Here is a 21,386-nt window from a genome sequence, read left to right as displayed (position 1 = left end):
TAAACAGAACATGACACGTGCACCACAACAACAACATCCTGCGTACGCAACAGCCCGACGTATTTCACCAGGACTACGACGTAAATGCGTGTACCCGTCACATCCACAAGAATGTATCGCGGTGTCGCCTTGGAAAGTCATGCGCGCGCAGGAACATGACGTCACCTAGCACCCGTTTATCCTCTACCATCCAGTCCTCGCTGCCTCCAGCGAAGAGTTCTTCCCACCAAGAACACGAATTTCCTCTTTGGGCGAAAGGAAATACGACGAAGTATTTGAAAGAATAAAAAAAAGGTTGGGGTGGAGGTGTCGTTATCGAGCAGATGGAATCAGAAATGACAGCCACATCCGCCTGCAGGATCCCCACCCTCTACCTCTCTTTCCTTCCCCGTCCTCAGAATGGCCCAGACGGCGATCGGTCACGTTCTGATGGAGGTCGTACCGGCCGGTGGTGGGGAGGATAGGTCACGCATCGCTGACGCCTATCCTGTCTGGTTAGCGCACCCTCCCGCCTCTCCTGAGAAATGGCGCCAGAGGTCAACGGTGACAGGTCATTTCAGTTTTCTTTTCTTGTCGCACCAAGTCGATGACCAGACGGTGGCAAAATTGAGTTTCTCAGCACCCTCGTTGGTCGACGATGATTAACCGTTTCTGATGCTAACCGTTTCTGATAAAGTCACGGTAGAACAGCTTTACGCTAATATTTACACAAAATACCTCAAATATTCAAGAAAAAGGTTTACATAAACTTACGATAGTCTGAAAGCCTGAACTCATCCTAGACTGTACAGGTGCCTTGGTACGACTGATAGGCAGGACGATTGCACTTTGGGTAGCGGAGGAATACTGTATCCAATCGAAATGACCTGAAATAGAAATCGGGAATTCCACTTCTTACTAACAGGACAAGTGGCAAACAGGAAAGACGATAGTCAGCTGCTGCTCAGCCACGCAAAAGAATTTTTTAGTGCGACTTTTTTGTTGAATGCTTTGTTGTTCGCTTTCCGAGAAAATCTATTTGTTTACACACGTTTGTTTAGATATCTTGATGCACTTCGGGGACTATAAGGAGTCGTCATCTTTTGACCTCATGCATTTGCAGTTCTTGTTACTTGATTCCTCTTTGCGTTTTATTTTAATCATCGTTAGTACTGTTGTTTATTCTTTTATAATTCATGTGTTATTTTGTTTGTTTTCCTGTCCCTGGTATGCTGTACATGCTTCGTTCTGCAATTGACTGCCAGTTTAATCTCAAAAGCTGACCTCTAATTGTAATAAAAATATGCAAACAACAACAACAACAACAACAGCAAAAACCAACAACAAAATGAAGGCTATGTCACGAAAAAAAGCAAACAAGCAGAAAAAACTTACAGTGTCCTCTCGAAAACTGAGAGTTAAACCGAGAAGTTGAAAATACCGGTGGCATGCAAGAGCTGACCAGAAAAGAAAGGAAAAGAATTTGGTTAGACCAGGGACGTATATAGGTTCATGCTGATACCGTTCTAAGCAAATAAAACTTTGTACAGTGATAGCAGTAAATGTATCCTGAGAGTAAGTAGCAAAGTAAAACATCGCTCCTGGTCCAGAATAAGATCAAATGAGTATTTTATATGCTTTTGTTATAATTAGCCTGCCATTTCATAAATTTAGTAGCGAGTTGCTTCCCATATACTAACACTACTGAAAATCTAGAGTTGTTTCCCTTTTACACTTCTCGCTATCGCAAGGCAAAATATCCTTGCAAAAAGTAATTCTCACATAAAGGTATAAAGAATAATGTAAATAAAACTACGAAAACAATATAAAGTAATAACAGCCGTAGTTAGGAAATAATTTGCTGTTAAAGATATGCAGAAATTTAAAAGTAGAAATTATTTAAATATTATGTTGTGTTACTAAACCTGAATATTATGTAAAGCTAAATGCAAGTCTTTCCGTGTTTCAATTGTTTTTTTGAAAGAGCGTCCGTGCATAAATGGACACCTATCGTGCACACTACAGTGTTACAATGAAACACTTGTATTCGACAATAAGCAGATCATCAGGACGGGGACAGAGGCGTCTTTGGATAACAACTCTCCAGGCGGTAAATGCGTTCAAGGAGATTTTCTCTGAACGCGGAATTTCGATTGCCACATTCTACTATCACATGACAAAGGGCGGTGTCAACAACTACTGCTTCCATCACATCCAATAGGCGCTGCACCGCCAGAGGTCAACGGTGACAGGTCATTTCAGTTTTTTTCTCTTTGCACCAAGTCGATGACCAGACGGTGGCAAAATTGAGTTTCTCAACACCCTCGTTGGTCGACGATGATTCCATCGCACTCTCTCCACCCAGTCCTTCCGCTCACTTCCCTCCCACACCTCCACCCCGTTAGACAAGCAGGCATTCAAGGTAAGCGGGGGGTCTGCTGCTGTGACACGTCAGCCGTTGTTACCCAGAGTGCATTCATATTACTCGTAATGTGTGTGCAATCGTGTAGTGAGATGCGTTCAAATGCATGTGGTTCATGTGGTTGAATCATGAGTGGCTTGTAACTCGAGCGGTTGGGTTGGATCCCCCTTTCCTGCAATAAGGTATCCGTAGCGGCCAGTGTAATATTTATGGACATTTTAATGTATGGAATGAAGACGTATGCGTTCATGCAGCTGGGTTCAGGAGGTCCAGACTCGTTTTGACTCTTTAGAATGGAAAAGAAGCGTCGAGGGTGGGATTTTCACAGGTAGAAACAGATCCACCAGTCTACACGACAACATAGAGGTCACAATTTCTCAATGTTTAAAAATAGCAGTGACACATTGTCTCATTAATAGTTCACAGGTTATGTTTCATCATGTCCATGTCGAGAGGCAGTAATCCATGGCGACACAATGCCCCATTATTTTTCTATTATGTCTTAGCACAAAGTACAACACTCCTCCGTTCTTGTCAGACGAGTGGGGCGTCTAAAAATAGCAGTTAGGGGGTAGAACCACTCGGTTTGCGCGCACCGTCTGCAAAACTGAATCCAATTTGTGAAGCGACATTGAAAATTAGTCAGCTAGGGGTTGCGGCAAGCACGAATGGGATTCATTTGTGTCTTGTTTCCACACCAGGCTCGCTTGTGGAGCTTCATCGGCGAGGCTGCCAGCGGAACACAAACTATCGAAATGGGGGAACGATGAGTTTTCTTCTCCACCGGCTCCGTCTGTGGCCATCTGGTCATGTGACATAACGTCAGGTGACATCATCATGTAACATCACGGGGTCTTTCTTCCCACGCGTTTGTCTCTCTCCCTCCTCTCACTCGTCCACCCATTCCTCCTCTGCGACGACAAGTTGCTGTCCACTCCATCACTCTGTCTCGAAGTGATCGGGCGGCCCTCGGGGTAGGTTTCCTGTTTGCCGCTGGGCTTGGCCAGCCGTGGGATCAAAACCGACACACACGTGACTGGGACTGAATGACGTCACGCGCCTGTCACGCGGTGGGGGAGGCTGGGTTCTGACCGAGTGAGAATTTTCATGACGAACTGTTTGCCGCAGAATCACGGGACACGCATTGGAGACGACCATCTTGTACCCAGGGAGTGCCACCCGCTGACAGCCTCAGCAACTTACTAGTAATGCTTTCTCCTCCTGTACCTCACTCACTCCCTTTCTTATTTTCTCTTTCTCATTAATGATAATACATTCTACAAATGTTGCCCTCCTGACAGACATGTCGAGAACCATCACTTGCCCAAGTGATCTGTACTTGAAGTATGTACTCCATTTGTTGAGAAACATTCGGTGTTTAGAATTAATACAGAGAAGCAACGGACTTTCATTGAAATCTGAGGGAGGAGGAAGGGAGGGAGAGTAAAACGTGGCCTGGGCCTTAATTGAGACGATTATTGGATTTAATGTCATGGCGTACTTAACAGCAGAATTATAAAGATGTGATTGGCAGCTCCGGACAGAAACAATGAGACTTTTTGCTCAATAATGCGATGTATTAATGACTCATGATAATGGAAAATAGAGGTTTTTCTTTAGAAGATGGTGAGTCATCGTTTTCTTTCTTTGTTTCTTTCTTTGTATGTGTGTGAGAGAGAGAGAGAGGGGAAAGAGGGGAATCTTGTAGCGCATTTCTCTAATAACGTGAGGATCCGGTGTCCTGGGTTCAGATCTCGTTTCGGGCACGCAATTCTTTCTCTAGATATGTACATGTGGTTTCTGTGTACATATTCGACTGTTTTACAACAGTAAAGCTTTAGTCCCTAGATCGACGAAGAACACTTACTCGTCATCCCTGTCTGTCTGTCTATTTCTCTCTCTTTCTCAGAGCTCTGTACTTTTCACAACTTCCATGCACGTTAGGTAAGATAAATTAACTCAGCAGGTCGTATCTCTGTACACCAACTCCCGCCAGCTTCCACCCCAAACCACACAACAGCTGGTACCCGCCATGTCTGACCGTCTGAGCTCGCCATCAGTTACAACTCGGAGGAATTGCGAGGCTTCGGGGTGAAAGGTGATCTCGGCTAAATGTTGGCACCACGCGCAGGAAGCCAGCGTAAAGCGACTTGCCATGTTTTCAAGTGGTGGGGGAGCAGGCCGCCACATCTCACCCCGAGCTATTGTGCTTCCAGCACTTCGGCCAAACGTCTGGCACTCAACGGCAGCCAAGGAAAGTTGGAAAGTGAGGTGAGAAGAAGTCGAGGAGAAGGAAGGAGAGAGGAAATTGAACAGGAAAGGTCTGCTTTGATGAAGACTACAACATGCTTACTATCATCTGAAGCTGCGACAGGGAGGGACCGTCTATAAGTCAGTTTGGTTAGCCTTGTAACAGCGCTAGGTTCTTTCAATATGCACAGATAAAAAAAAAAAAGCCAGAAATCAAAGTCATATTTTTAATTTATTATTATTGTTGTTGTTGGAGGAGGATGGACAATAATTTTGGTCCAGATTATCATATGACAATGGTAGTCAATACGAAGAACAGCCCAAAATATTGAAACAAACCAAGTTGCATTGGCTGTAATTTTATTTTAAATCGATGATCTAATTTCCTTGCTTATCTTTTACACCCGAGTTGAACATACCCCGCGGCTTTGTATCACACACACAGCCATCTACCGAAACAAATCCACCGCCGCGAGGTTTCATCGACTATCCTGTTACTGAAGATCGTCGGCTGAATTATCAAGAAGGACCGACGTCTGTCTGACCAGCGTGACGAAAGCATTTCTTGATGATGGATGCAGTCAGTGACTGATGAGAAGTCACTCAACCCTCGGTGACCTTTCACTTCGCATGGGCTTGAGCGGAGACTTCAAGATCAAAGTGCACGCTCGTTGTCATCCTCAATGGTGATGGGTGGGAGGGAGGGCATGTGCTACGCTAGTTTGCACCCAAGGCAAAGAACAAGTACAAATATAAGATATTCAACAATCAATTGATATGTTCTGGTCATCAAACAGAGTGTGAAGAACCTCACTTTCTTTTGCTTTTTGCTGTGCAAACGAAGTTGTTATTTCCGATCTAGTGAATTGGTGGTTAGCACTCGTCTTGCTCTACCCCGGCTTCCATTGGACCGCCGAGTGTATACAATTACTGCAGATGCGTTGAATACTCGACCAAACAGGCCCATGATAGTGCGCAGGTCGGCCCTGCAGGATTATGGGAATCAAGTTAGTGTCTAAACACTGGTCTCTGTGGTGGTCACTGTGTGTCTGAGCTGTTCATCAAGCTCCAACCATGCGACAGACTGTGTCGGCTGTTGCCAGACCAATGGCATTCGTGTCGGCTTGATTTTGTCTGTCCGGATATGCATATATGACATTGAATATCGGGAGGGCAGGCTGTTGAAGCATATTCCTGCCGACTGGATAACTGGGCAGTGCAGATGTGTCTCCCCCCGCCCACGAAGTTCTACTACACATGCGCAGAGTGTATTTTAGTCTATCTTTTTTATGGAAAGTAATCAAACTGCAGTACTTCAAATAGATTAAGTGTGGAGTGGTGTTGAAGGTGCTACAGTGGGTGAAATGAGTAGTTTTAAATGGAAAGGTTAAAGGTTCGACCTCCAATGAGCATCTTTTTCTGATCTTTGGTATACACGTTTTGATTTTTACTTTCTTCTTGTTATGGAGAGTCCCCGCTTCTCCAAAAACTCTCTCTCTCTAGTTGGGACTAGTTGCACAACATGTTTCTAAAACTTAACACTTGTTAAGAACAACACTTGTTCAGAAGCAAATTTAGAAACGTTTCAGATGAGTTGTACTCACAAAAAAATTGTCCCATCTGGCTTAAACAGTTTTATCTTATTTAAATTTTTTTAGTTTTTTTTTTTTAAAGTTATAAAATTGTGTTGTGCACTGTGTTTGATTATCTAATTAAATTTAGAACCTAAGAATGTTCAAAATTAGAAATGTGTTGTGCAGTTGGCCTCCAAGCATTGATTTCTTCGCGCATGCGCAGAGCTGGTCAAAGTCAGAGAGGGACAAGATAGTCGCGTGCAGGATACCGGAACTGGTCATCCCAGAATAGCTTTCACTTCCACCATTGCGTGCTTCTCTCGTGCTCGGAGAAAGCTGATCTGGCCGAAACTTACTGTTACTCTAAAGCACTCTCTCCACAGGAAACGTCGGTCGAAATAGCAGTGCAGACATTTGTTATTTTAGCCAAACTATTTTCTTGTCTTCCCCTCCTTGCCCCATCCCCCCTCAAGCAACACTTATTTTGGGAACTGGCAACTTTTGGGGAATGTACATACAACCCAAATTAAAGCCGCTATTTGGTGAAGAGCAACAAGTATTTATAGTTGCGACAATTGGTCTGAATGGCGGCATCTGTTTCAGGCCCTGACGTGTGGGCTTCATGGACGGACATGCAAACACTATCGTCGTGCACACACACACACCTTGACGGTACCGGGTGACGAGTGGCGATGATGGTCCTCTGGGACTGGTCATCACGAGGAAGAACTTGACAGACAAGGTTGGCCACTCAGGTCTGTCTTGAGCAAGGGTGACGCACACTCTCTCCATCTCACTGCAACTCTCTCAGGGTCAGAGGCATTTGGACCCCCGGGACGAGCTAAGTGGCCCCTCCCACTGCCGGTCACTAATACACATTGACTTCTATTCAATTACTAAAAAGTCAATGCTAATCCGATGCTCAAAGTAGCTAGGATAGCAGAACAACCCACCCGAATCAGTGAACTGAATTTGTGACCTCACGATGTCCTGACCTCTTTCTAAAGCACAGGTGGTTAATAACGGCTGTTTATTTCAGAAGATGTCAAGACCACACATAGTTACCTTAAATATGCGAGTAATCAATCACTAAAGAATAAATTTTGTTTTCATCAGCATGTAAAACAATAAAAACACGCCTATCATTGTTTCTTATTTCTTATTACAACAAAATGAAGAAAAAAAAAAATAATAATAAACAATCGCGCGCGCAAACACACACACACATGCTCGCATTCATGCATCCTGTTTCCATAGACACTTTCAAGATTGTCATGGACTCTGAGACAAAATAAGCAGCTATATCGAAGATTGTCACTGAACTTACAAAGCAATCTGTCCAGTAACTTGACAAGTTGAATGTTTCATCATAAAAAAAGATAATTCAGAATTTCCTTTTCTCCTTCGCATGTTCCTTTGCTGTTGGGGTTTTGCAGGACGAAGCACGAGGAGAATGAGTGTTTCCTTTACACTGTACACAAGCGACTGAAGCTAATAGCGATGCCAGCCGTCAGGGGGTCGGGGTTGGGGTGGTGGTGGTAGTGGTGGTGGTGGTAGTGGTGGTGGTGGTGGTGATGGTGGTGCTGTAATAGAAGAGGATGGAAGGGGAAGTTTCCAAAAGAAGACTGGCATGGCAGACGGCTACCAGGGCACCAGGGTGCAGAGCCTGGCGGATCATGACGGGAGGCGAGCGACACCAGGGGGCTAATGCACGGCGAAGGTTCCACCACGCTTTTACGTCATATCGCTGGCATGCGCAGTGAAGTAGCTAGGTGAAACGAGGGCCGACAGCCAGATAAACCGCTCGCTGATTGGCCAGCGTGAAGAGCTCATACTGCGCATGACACTAATTGGAAATTTGACACATTCCGCTTTTGAAACGAGTGATTTTGTGATTTTTCGGAGGAATTTTTTTGAAATGAGCGGTTTGTTTAACTGCCAGTAGCATGTTACGCTAGAATAGGCATATTGTAAACTACTTCTTAGTGCAAATATTTAACGAGTAGTATAAACTTAGTTACCTTAAGCTGTCTTGGAATTTTTCATGGAGGAAATATTTCTCTCACACAGAGCGGTAGAAAAAAAAGTCAGGAAAGAAAGAAAAATAATGAACGAAGAAAACTTTACAAAAGGTGAGAAACTACCCAGGAAAGATGAGACCTAATGCCAGATGAGAGTGAAACGATTACTGTCAGACACCACGTGTAGAGGGCAAACCAACTTGAAAATACAATAAACACGAGAAGAAAAACTTGTGTCTGTGTACATGCCGGCAGGGAGGATACGACCAGGGTGCAGAGACCCATCCCCGAGTAAAGGCGGAGCATCACACGGAGAAGATGTGCAGCGGCCTGCAGGACCAGGGAATGCCGAGAGCGCACTTTTTTGTTCTGAGCCTGTTTGCTTTAACTCGTCCGCTGCAGTTAATGGCAAATCAGCTCGGCACATGCTGGCAGTACGCTGGGATTGAGTGGGCAGGCGAGGCACCGTGCGATAACGATAGCCATCGGTGAGCTCCCCCCCTTCTCCCAGTCACCCACCATTAGAACTGTTCACATTAATTTCTGGCCAAAAAGGATGTTAAAACTTTAAGTAGCTGGACAGAGAAAGAAAGAGAGAAGGAGCGAACGAGAAAAAGAGGGAGAGAGAGAGAGGGACTTGGTCGGCCCTGATATCTCAATAAAAAGTAATGGATCCCCAAAAAGTGCGAGATCCCATTTGGGGGTTAGCCGTGATGCTCTTATCCAGTGCTGGTCTCCGGGGCAGGATGTGAGTTTTTTAATTGTCCAGATGAGATTTGTCTCTGATTCATTATGAGCTCAGCTCTTCAACGCCGGCTCTAAAATTCTGCTCTTGGCTTTAAAGGGGTTAAGCGAACCAGCCTAGTGTGAGTGAGAACAGTTTAGAAGAAAAGGTGGCGAGAGAAAGAGAGACAGAAAGGAGTTTCTTTGTGCAATCCTTGTCGAAATCCACGACGAAAGAATAAAGCCTGGTTGGGATCTCCGTGTTATCTTAGCCGTGTCTACAGTACCCGCGACAGGCTCTGGATGGAAAACTCATTAGCAGTCTTTTTTCCATTTCCCCCAACCTAACCTCTCCCTCGGTTCACAATGCTTTGTGTGCTTGGTCTGTTCAATTTTTTTTTATTTAATTTGTTTTTTTTTTTTTTTTACTTTTCTATGCTGTGTGTGGTTCTTTGTTCTTCTTTCACTGCTCGTGGGATTTCCTGTGCCCTTCAAATCATCACCATCATCGTTTTTATGGTCGTGAGGAGTGGTGACAATAATAACAGCAGTTAGTGGTAGAAGTGATTTTTCACGTTATTGTTATTGACTGTCCCTCAGTATTGTTATTGAACTATGGGATCAGATCAAAGTGACCTTCAGCTGTTGCACATCATAAAATGTATAAACCGTCCTTCAGAGTACCTGAAAATGCCGACGCCGAGGTGGACAAAAGAAGAAGAAAACTCGCCCACAAAGGTCTGTGTGTGTGAGGGAAATTGTTGTTTGAGGCCGAACCAGAAACTTAGGGTACATCACGGCAAGGCAGCCAGTACTGTAAACATGAAGAAAAAGAACAGCTTGCCCAACACGAGAGCCGAACCCGGGAGTCCCGGACAGCCAACCCTCGATGTATTGGTGACAGGCGCTAACCGTTACTCGCTGTGTTCCGGCAGTAAATTGTGACTTAAAAAAGGGGGAATAACGAAATGAATGAATAAATTATACATCATAATAGAAGGAATGAGTGAAGAAATAAGGGAGGGAACAATGTTAAGAAAAGGAAACAGAATCTTGTTCATTTACCTCCCTTGAATGTTAGTCCGCCACGCTTCGGCCTTTAATATACACATGTATTTTTTTTTTTACATCCCAGTTATGAGTAGGTTACTGTACAAGATACCCCCAAAACAGCATCACACATATAGAGAGTTAAAGATAGAATTATGATGGTATGACGATGACGACGATGAAAATGATGTAGATGTTGACGACAACAACTGTGGTAATAATAATTGCGGACTCCACTTTACATTCCTCTTAGCAAAGTCAGTGTGCAGAAATGTTTTTATTGCTATCCCATATTGATAAACACCATGGTCACATTGATCATACACTATGAATTATCTATGTTTATAATGGATAAAGTCTGGATATCTTTTTTTCTTTTTTTGCACAATAGCACCTATGATACTTCTCTTGAGACGATTCGCAGAATTGAAATCATAACAAAAATCATGTACATGTACCACAAAGAAATCTTCTGTATAGAACCACCAGCAGAAAGTTTGTAAATTTAAAGGCGAAATTACAAAACTGCACCTATAGACCAGAATTATGATACAACATATAGAGTGAAACTCATAAAATACACTTGTCAATAAAGCACAATTATATATATATATTCTCAATACACACATATTTACCACTTCAATACATATTAAAATTTACTTGATCCAGTTGCCCATTAAATTTAAGTATATAGTCGGTACATCACAAGAAAAATGTAATAATATACAGATGCAAAAAGAAAGCATAACTGCAACACTACTTCATGTATATCAGTATAATGTATTAAGATACTAGTATAGAACAACTCACAGTATAAGGCAGACCTGGGCAAACGCCGGCCCGCGGGCCGGATCCGGCCCGCCTCCTGTCTCTGACCGGCCCGCCCGCTGGCCCGGCCGCAAGTATATATACTACATAACATGTACATGTCACAAAGTCCTGAAAGCTGCATTCTCCAGCAGCATAAAGAATGAAAGTATTCAGGGTTATTCTGTCATTCCCCATTTCTCCTTCACACACACACACAGATAAAGCATCATCATCATGGAATTATATCCTGACACCAGGGACGTATATAGGTTCATGCTGATACCGTTCTAAGCAAATAAAACTTTGTACAGTGATAGCAGTAAATGTATCCTGAGAGTAAGTAGCAAAGTAAAACATCGCTCCTGGTCCAGAATAAGATCAAATGAGTATTTTTATATGCTTTTGTTATAATTAGCCTGCCATTTCATAAATTTAGTAGCGAGTTGCTTCCCATATACTACTACTGAAAATCTAGAGTTGTTTCCCTTTTACACTTTACGCTATCGCAAGGCAAAATATCCTTGCAAAAAGTAATTCTCACATAAAGGTATAAAAAAGAATAATGTAAATAAAACTAAGAAAAATAAAAAGAATAACAGCCGCAGTTATGAACTGAATTGCTGTTACAGATATGCAGAAATTTTAAAGTATAATGTATTTAAATATTATGTTGTGTTACTAAACCTGAATATTATGTAAAGCTAAATGCAACTGTTTCCGTGATTCACCAACTTTCTCTATAGCTCGTCCATGGACGCTATCATCTGCTGATCTTGTTGATGGGTTACCTGAGACTGTCATTTGACGGTCGAACGCGTCGGAACACTGTCAAGGTGCTCATGGATTAATTTAAAAGTTGTTCTTATCAGCTTAATATCTGATACGTCCCCCAATCGGGGACTTCGATATTACACTGATTTTGAGAACATGACGGAGGGTTATGGACTTGCTCCACCTCTGCCAAGGGTCGGCCTGGTGATGTCGTACCTCCAGGACTGACCCACTCCCCTGCAGGGGAGAAAAACTAATGAATGTCAGAGTTTAGAGTTAATTACGTTACTTCTGATTACCTAAGAAAATCATACGTTACTAGTCAATGGACGTCACCCAATCGAAAGCATTTAATTAGAGGTTTATGTTGGCGACCTGACATCCTCCAACTCATTCCATCGACTTTGCCTTAAATTAAGCATCAATAAAACACAGGTGAGGGCATATTTGGGCGTGCACATCAATAGTGACCACAGTTTGGTTATATCGGTTGACTTGGCATCCCACCAAAGAGTCCTGGGGTATGTGGAGGGAGGGCGTCAGCTGGGTAAGTAAAAGATATGGCGTGATAACATTAAAGAGGGGACAGGCTGTCAGAAGGGAGGATTTACTTTCAAACCAGTCTTAAACTACCAAGAAACACTTCTGTCTATATTTTTTACTTTCCTGGTGTTTTATATATTTGTTCACTTTATTTTTTCTTCTTTTGTTTTTTTCTGCGCAATGAGCATTCTTCGGAATGGATACCTGTGCATTACAAATCGACTTATTATTATTATTAAAGCAGACATAGGTCTCCCTATGCAGGCATGCTAGATGTTATCATGTTTAGCAGCTGTTAAATCTAGAAGCACATTTATTTCTGCATTTCAGCACTTATTTTTGTAGTCTTAAAACACTCATCCATGATGTTGAGCTGAAAAATCTGTGCCCAAGTGTAGAAAATATGTTTTCTACTTTTGTGGCATTTTGTGTAGTTAGGGGATTTAGTGTGTTAGTCGGGTGGGGGTAAGGTTGTTACAATGATGAAAGCAGTGAACTGGTCAAGCTGGCGGCATATCGGCCCGACTGGCGCGCCAAATGTCTGGCCGCCCTATTCAACACCAGTGGCCAGTCGAAGCTAACGACAACACCTGACGTAAGCGGCCGCGAGTCAACCATGGCCAGGGGGAGACCACCGGGTAACAGCCCGACCCCTCTTGTCCAGCTGAAGGTCGGGGACCGCCTGAGGCGAGCAACGCCCTTTACACCTGCGTCCAGACCCTTGCTACACCTCCAAGGCCAACGGGAGGAAGTTACGCCACCGGAAGAAGGAACCAAGTCTGGCGAGGGGCAGAGAACGTCACTTCTCCGGGTAGCGAGCTGGGATCCTAGAAGACGTTAAAGTCCACGTGGGGACCGAAACTGTGTAGTGTGAATTTTTGGTATTGATGAACTGTGAACCGTATCTAGTGACTTGTGAACAGTGAGCAGTGGAATTATTATCGTGAGAAAACTAACAAGAAGAAGCACCAGAGAGATAAGTTTGAAGATATACTTGTAGCCACTCTGCTATGTAGATATCTGTATATATGTACATCTTTTCTTTGATTATATTTTTATTCATGTTGAAATCTGTATTTTGAGGAGTGTTTTGGAGTGAGCGTGTGGACGCATGCGGGACGGGTGCATGCGAGTGGAAATTAATCCTTGCGCGCAGGACCCACACGTGGCAGTCCATTACACCAAGACATTTTTCAACATGGCAGCAATTGAGGAAAGAGAGATATGTAATGAGATACAATCACATCACAATTATGAAGAAACTTTACCACATTCCAGCATTTGACAGTCTTTATTGCTATGAAAAAGTAAAAAAAAAAGTGGACTTGAATAGACTAGATACAGGCCATGCATATTTGTATGTTATAATTGTAAAAAAAAGAAAAGGAGAAATATTCATTAAAAAAAGACAGACTACAAGTCTCAAAAACAATCATCAATCAAAATTTCCTTTTTTTAACCTCTCTTTCAGTAAATGCTTATGAAACAATTTATCAGTGTTAAAAAAAGGTTGTTTTAAAAAAATAACATCTCATGGACACTGAAATTTTGCAGCTTTAAACAGTATAAAATCCATGCACACTGAAATGGATGCCATAAGACTTGTCACCAGTCTTTTCTATCCTTCTAAAGTTAATGCCAAAAACAAATAAAATAAAATATGGACTACCACCAGGCTCAAATCAACTGAAAAATTTCACTTTCATTTTTTTTGTTTAAACAAAAACCCAAACAACAATCAACTCTATGATCAGAGGGGTGGGGTGAAATTGGTGTTTTATGCTGAGCCAGCAACTAAGGCGGTATAATGGCAAGGCAAGCCATGGCAATGGCAAGTCCTCTAAACAGATGCCACATACAGAGAAAGAACAGCATGCCCAAAATGAGAGCAAGGACAGCCAACCTAAGACAGCCAACCTTCTATCAATGTATTGGTAACAAGTGCTAACTGTTGTGCCACCATACTGCCCCCATGATCAGAGGGAGTTGTCCAATTTCAAACGCAAATTACCTTAATGTCAGCTACTTTTTTTCTGTAGCAAAATCTGCAATGGTCATCTGGGAAAGGAAAAATATTTCATAATAGGGTCAAAAGCGGGACTGTCCTGCCTAAAGCGGGATGTCTGGTCACCTTAACATATACAGTATTGGGTAACACTGAGTTAACTATGATAGTCCGGCCCTCTAGAACCATCCCAGTTTCTCATGCGGCCCCTTGGGAAAATTAATTGCCCACCCCTGGTATAAGGTGTCCAAATTGAAATAAGATCTTCATAATATGGTGTACTTAATATCTCAGTAAAATACAAGATCCAGCCATTGTAGCATTGGGTAGAACCACCGACGTGTACAAGTTTGTGAGTAGACAACACAAAGCATACCAAAGGGAGATAAGTAAAGTACTTAAAAGTATAAATTAGTAGGAAAAACAACACAGAAATGATGTTTTCTAAACACTCTAATTTGCAGCCACTGTAAAGTAGACAGTCTGGATAGTCTTACATTGCCTCTGCTTCTTCAAAACAATCAAGTTTGAAAGACATAAGCTATGCACAGAATACAATAAATAAAATCCAGGCTTACACATCATTTAATGTGAGGGTTTGTAGCTTATACATGAAATCATGCACAGCAGTTACTGAGTATTGTATAATCACAAATTCAAGATAATTAGCACGGTGTATAACATAACTTAAACGTGAAAAAAAGATAACAATACTGTTTATCTGTCTAAAGATAGCACTACAAATAAAAAAGTAGCACATTAACAGAGCAAATAGGCAATGGCCGTAAAAATGTTGATATTCTTGTAAAAACAAATTTTGTTTGCAATGTCTTTCAATTTAATTTGAAAATAGAAAGGCATAGTGAGTGTCAAGAGAGACTACTTTGACTGATGCCTTCTATGATTCTCGGACTTGAGAGCCCAGCACCGCTTCTCTCCTCCCTCCCACAAACCCCCATCGCCAGGTGTCAGACGCTATCTCTCACCTCCCCCCTTGCTCCGGTCAGCAGCAAGTATAACTTCAGCTCGGGTTTCTCAACATGAGCTCTGATGTAACATTGCCGATAATGACCGAGAGGATGCCTTCTGTCACTAGTGATTTCGTGGTGTGTGCTTCAATCATGTGACTCTTAGTTTGGGTGGTTGGGGGTATGCTGCTGTTCACTGTGTTGTTAGTAAAGATGATGTATGCTGCGGTATCTTTACTCTTAAGGTAGCTTAATGGATGTAGATGGTACAGCACGGTGAACCAGGGAAAATGTAAGCAAAAATGTAAAATAGAAAAGCAAATACAATTTAAGCAGATCGAAGCATTTCTCCATGAATAGCGAGTCACAGCTTTTTTTTTTTTTTTAAACAATGATTCTGTTTGTTTTTGGAGCTTATTAAATGATTGACATGCTCGCTAACTTTTTTTCCAGTCAGCAAAGCAACATTTAAAAGAAAGTTGCTTGAGGCAAGATTTACACAGAAAACTCTAGTTGAGTAGAGAAAGTATCTTGGAACATTTTTACGAGACGATAGTCTTGACGTCAGCAAGAATGGTGGTGGCGCAAGCTGGACACGAGGACAGCGTTGACCCGCAAGTCGCGCACAGCAGGAAGTGACCGCAGGGCAGCAGGGTCAACTCCACTGGCCGCTCCTTGCACACGCGGCATATTTGCCGCGCCTTCAGCCGCTCGTTTTCGCGTCGCGCCGCTTCCATTCTCTTCCTCAGCAACAGTGCCTCCGCCTTGCGGTCGCCGTGGTCAGTGAAATCCCTATTCTTGGTGTTCTGGCCCACCGGGTTCGTGCCCCTCGGTCCTATCTCCTCGCCGTCGACGCAAATGTCTGCGTTACCGCATTTACTTGCAACAGTCGACGATGAGGACGATGACACGGTGCTTGCGCTGTCCTCTGACACCACATCAGCCTGGGGATCTTTTCTTGCCGCAGAGGTTGATCCAGGACCAGAGAAAGTGTCTCCTGAGTCCCTTTTTGTTCCAGCATCGACAAAAGCAAAGCCTACAGTTTCGCTGTCTTCCTCTCCTAAAACCTCCAGCTCTTCCAGGATCGCCTTAGCACGAAGATTCTGAGCTGCCCAAGCGTTGACACCAGAAGTGATGAAGCATTCAGCTGCTGCTGCTGCTGGTGGAGCTGGTGGTCTGGAGTCCTGGTGGGTGGGTTGGGCCAGACTCTTAAGAACTTTAGCCACCGCGTTCAGTACGCGAGATTCTTGAAGAGTGGACTCCAGCTGTAGGACGGCCTGCACGGCTGGAAGGTTCAGGACGAACGAACGGTCGAGGGTTTCCATCAGGAGGCAAGCAGCGAGGGTTTGGGTCTCTGCCTAGATGCTGAGATAATTGCTGTGAAGAAAACAAATGCGATAGACAAAATGTGTAAAGCTCATACTCACACTCCTAAGGAGCATGCTCTTAGCGCTTAAGAACAAGAACAAGAACGAAACATAGACATCATACTAGGGACAGAAAAACAAACAAATAGCATATGAACTATAAAAAGAAAAAAAAATCAGCACTAAACGAAGAATAAAATCAAGTACAGAAAATACAAAGAGGAATTAAATAACAAGATCAAGAGCTGAGAGTAATATGATATTGCAAAGGGATAGATACACATGGTACAGGAGTTTTTACACTACAAACGAGACGGCAGACGCTTACACACGAGCGAGAGAGTGGATTTGACACAAGTGACATTCCAAGGTGATGTTAAAAGACTATACATCACTGTCACACCAACAGCCCAAACGAAAGAAAAGTGCAGCTGAGGAATTCGGAGCATTACCTGAATTGTTCCACAGTGCGCCAAGTCATGCATGCTCAGTCTTTGTACGTCTCCAGGGCACATGCTCCTTGATATAATGAAAAATACATTTGGACCTAATGACAGATTTGTGTTGCTTCAATAGAAGACACATCTTGTTAAAATGGAAGACACTATCACAGGTGAACATCGGCCAACAAGGGTGCAGCTGGACCTAGCATACTGGTGAAATACTGTGACCAACATGGCACAAACCCTCAATTAACTATCAAGCTTACAGGCGGCATTAAATCTCGCATAAACAGGAACTGTACTACTTCGCATTTGCACTAAACTGCAAGTTCAATTTGTAAAGAAATGTTTTAAATAACATGAATATATGTAAGTAAAGTGGCCGAAGAAATAAGCTATCCTCACCACAGCCAAAAGAACAGCGCATCTGGATCCATTACGTATGTTACTATTTTTAGACCTATGACCTCAAGCTCACGTGACTCTTATTTCGTTTTCTCTTTTGTGAGAGCCTTTAGCACTTGGCTTGGCGATGTGTGTATAATCAGCCAGCATGACAAACACTGCATGCGGTCCCAACATGCTTTATTAACAACAGATGTGTGTTCTGGAGTTTTCTGTGCACCGCAAGTTTGCGTATCGTTAATGGGAGACAAACAGAATGTTTTCTGATAGTCTTTTACAAGCGAAACTGGATTGTGGTTTAGTGTTAACGATAATTGCCATGTTATTACTAAACACCTTCTACACATCCCACTGGAACATATATCGATTGTTATTTTAAAATGTATTTTTATTCGCAATTTAACTTTGTTGCTATAAGATTAATAGGAGGTCTCATATAGAGAAATAATAAACTGGTAGATATCCGATACTGAGGAATAATCAGTCTCCAGATGTTGCAGGTACAGAAACGGAAAATCAAGAGATGACTCGTATGGAGACTAGGAAACCAGTCTCATACAAATGTCTTGCAGAGACATGAAAACCCTGACGTATGAAAGAAGAAGGGGATAGTTTATTACTTTCAATCTAATATTCAATTATTTTATTTTAAATAAGCATTTATGTAATATCAATGAATATGCCACGACACTGCTTGTATAATAGTATTTTTCTTATTTTATCGTTCTTTTAAATATTTACATTTAGAACGTCGATAAATATGGCATGACACTAGTTTAAAGTATTTTGCCTTATTTTCGGTGTTCTTTTAAATATTTACACTTCTATCATGCAATATTCTTTGGCACGACAGCTAAGTAATGCCCGTTAATAGGACATTATGTTTATGTAATGCCAGTGAATAGACGTGACTCAGATCCGTAAAGACAAGCTGTCAGAGGAGATGACCGAAAGGTAAGAAGTTCATGACTGCTGTAATGTCAGAACTACTCCCACCATCTCTCTTTCCAACGGGCGACGTTGAAGAACCGGAAGAATGACACATGACTGAATGACCGATCGTTAGTTTTTCCCTTAGAGTGAATCACTGACACCGATTCATAATCCCACACCAGCGGACTAATACATCAACTTCCCTTCTGAAACTGTTCTACGCACGTTTTGCTTCTCAATGTCGTCTGACAAACCGAAAAATACACAAATATCTGAGGTCACCGTGGTTGGAGCCAGCGCAAAGTTATTTTCAGATTACAACGAACAACAGACTGAAAGAAATTTCGTCAGGATTGCTAGAGCGTGTTACAGGATGAAGAAAATCGTAACTTTGAAATGCCTGAGTTTGGCTTAACTCACTTAAAACACACAAAAATAGCAAATGTTTGGAAGAAATGTTTAAACTGCGAAGTGAAAAGTAATGAATTCTTCGATTGGTATCTTAAATAGCGGAGATCTTTCTCTCTCTCACACACACACACAGATATTTCACTAAATATAAAAACACGTGTGTCAGATGATAGACGAGAAATTTATTTTTCTTGTCTTTCGTGTGTGTGTGCGCGCGCAAGTACATGTGTTTGTGTGTGTGTGAGAGAGAGGGAGAGATATAGTGAGATGAAACTTTTAAAGTCAAATGTGGACTTACTGTGAATTTGAAGCCTGTAACCTCGGTGACTGAAAATTGATAAAAGACAGGTGAGGTATTTTCGTTTCGTTTCTCGTTGTCTGTCGGTGTCCTAGACATCTTCTTCACGAAAAACGAGACAAAATAGTCTCATGTACAGCTTTCAAGTTGCCTACACCATTTCCAGCGCAGTAGTAGTGACCGTCATTATATAGATGCTTCAAAAGGTGCTGACACTATGACTCACGTGACCATTGCGAAATCTCCGTTATTAGCTTTTGAGATTTTCCCGATTTTACTCTCAATGAACTCATTCGTGGCTTAACAAAGTTATTTTGGTGAAAAGTTTGGATAAATGTGACTCAAAACTTTGATGGCGGTGAAAAAACTTTGTGAAAATTGCCTTAATTACGGTTGCAATTCACGAGAACACAACAGCAGTGAAAGAGATTTGACTCACAATGTCTATAAATATCGAAATATCAAATGGCATTGACCCGTGGTTCCTTTCTGCCATCATATCTAGATACCCGCGAGACCTACCCGGTATCCAATATCAGACGAACTCGTGACTGAACCTGTGTGACTCGGTCATTACTAACATTTCAAAAAAAGTATTTTGACAGTTGCGAAATAAAATACTAAAACGATATTTTTTAATGTTTCCTGGTGTAAGAGAGACAACCAATAGTTGTCTTATCAGACGAATGCACATTTCTCTCCCCTGTTAGTGAAGAAACCATCAGCTATGCTGTGAACATTGAATTGCCTCGAGAAAGTTTTGTTGAGTGCTTAAATTTTTTCTAATGCTGAGAAATTTCTGAAGTAAAACCATTTACTAGAGCTAAGAAGCTGTTAGAAGCAAAACATAACAGAAATAAGCGCAAAAATGTTGAGTTTTACACTTAGATAAAATAGATCATAGTGTCCCCATGAGTTCAATATCGACACATAAAAATACCAGTATACTGGAGGCTTGCTTTTTTTGGTGGGAAAGAGTTTCGACCCTGGGTTGACTTTTTTCCCATGTCTAAGGGTAGGGATAATAAAAGGGAGGAAATGGGTGCACCCGGAGAAGCTCCCGACTATCAACCATATGGATAGGAATCACGTTCAGGAACATACTATATTTCAATGTATCGTAGTGGGTTTATAAAATCCATCCATCTTTTTCTCATTCACCAAAAGGTCACTAGTCTAAAATTATCTTTTATACAGGTTTTATGACAAACTAATTATGTGTGGACTAACTTTTCCGAAGAGTATATGTATCAGCAGTGGTGTAACGAATGATGTGGATCGGGAATGTGGCAAAATGATAGTCGCCCCCATACATCCTAGACCACAATTCCAGTTTGTACCCTCTCAGTATTTTATTTATATGCTCATTGCATCTAGCGTTGTATGAAATCTCCACACCAGTTAGTGCTAACACCGTTTCATTGTGAGCTGTAAAGGAAGCATGCAGTGCTAAAATATTCTAGGTAATAAAAAATGACCGACATGGCAGAGCACTTGTTTTGCTGAGCAGAATCCATGCCGCCGTAATCTCTGTCTACTAAAAACAAAACAGGGTAAACAGAATTCAAGTGCTTCAATATGTCACGTCCAATTCAAGTCTGGAGATACCAAAGATACAGAACATTCTGAAAAGCCTACTCTACCCCCTCCTCCCCACACACTCACGCGCAAAAGCCCAGGGCACACCCTCACATATTCAGTCTGTACAAAATTCACAATCATCCCCACCCTGCTCCTAGGAAAAATTGAGGATATGTATGGTGCAATAGTACAGCCTATGAGCAGTAGCAAAAGTACAATAATTTATTCATGAGCGTGAAGATATTTGCTCATTTCGTTCTCGCCGGTTGAACTGAAAAAAAAAATTTCGTATAATCAGTAGTAAGGTCAACCGTAACACTACTAATCGCCCTTCGTTAGTGCGAGTTCTAACGATTGAGGGGCTCATAAACCATTAACAACTTACAAGTTTGGCAGTTGGAGATCCATAACAAAACTTTTTCATCAGGTTTAGATGGTTCCCCACGATGCAATAGGGTGGTGTTACTAGTTTTAATTTCAGACTCTTCGTCTATTACATGTTTACTGCAATAATGTATTGCAAAATACTTTTTACCCGATGATCAATGAAGTTCTTTTATCTTCTGTCACAGCATGGACGATTTTATCGCGATGTTGAACACCAAGGGGGATAAGCGTCATGCGAAAAGTGATTAGCCAGTCACGGTTCTTTCTCTTTGATCAGCATGTCGATGACCTACTAACCATTACTACTTGTACCCAAAGTTTAAGTACTTCATAATGACTTTTTAAAATAGAAATACATACCCTCGTATATTCTTTACCAATTTAGGATGATTAAAAGAAAAAATTCTTAGAATTAAGAAAAATTTACAGAATTACAATATCTTTC

General features: G+C 42.0%; 1 protein-coding gene and 1 non-coding gene across 3 annotated transcripts; one reads left to right on the top strand and one right to left on the bottom strand.

Moving 5' to 3' along the window:
- Nucleotides 1-11,650: 11,650 nt before the first annotated feature.
- LOC112553765 lies at nt 11,651-11,838 on the top strand. The gene has a single exon (XR_003097105.1). It is a non-coding gene; the product is annotated as a U2 spliceosomal RNA (small nuclear RNA).
- Nucleotides 11,839-13,418: 1,580 nt separating this feature from the next.
- On the bottom strand, nt 13,419-19,259 carry LOC112569987 (death-associated inhibitor of apoptosis 2-like). Of its 2 annotated transcripts, XM_025248121.1 has the most exons (3): nt 18,974-19,257; nt 16,936-17,002; nt 13,419-16,493 (listed from the first exon to the last, which is right to left on the bottom strand). In XM_025248121.1, exon 3 carries the CDS (start codon nt 16,439-16,441, stop codon nt 15,659-15,661), a length of 783 nt encoding a protein of 260 aa, XP_025103906.1. In that variant the 5' UTR covers nt 16,442-16,493; nt 16,936-17,002; nt 18,974-19,257; the 3' UTR covers nt 13,419-15,658. The 2 variants fall into 2 exon arrangements, with proteins under 2 accessions (XP_025103906.1, XP_025103916.1); XM_025248131.1 differs by lacking the exon at nt 16,936-17,002 and having other exon boundaries at nt 18,974-19,259.
- Nucleotides 19,260-21,386: the final 2,127 nt, after the last annotated feature.

The sequence above is a fragment of the Pomacea canaliculata genome, linkage group LG1 (genome assembly GCF_003073045.1).
Source record: "Pomacea canaliculata isolate SZHN2017 linkage group LG1, ASM307304v1, whole genome shotgun sequence".
In the NCBI taxonomy this organism is placed as follows: Eukaryota; Metazoa; Mollusca; class Gastropoda; order Architaenioglossa; family Ampullariidae; genus Pomacea; species Pomacea canaliculata.
Note: the sequence above shows the minus strand (reverse complement) of the source record. Positions and strands in the feature narration are given on the sequence as shown.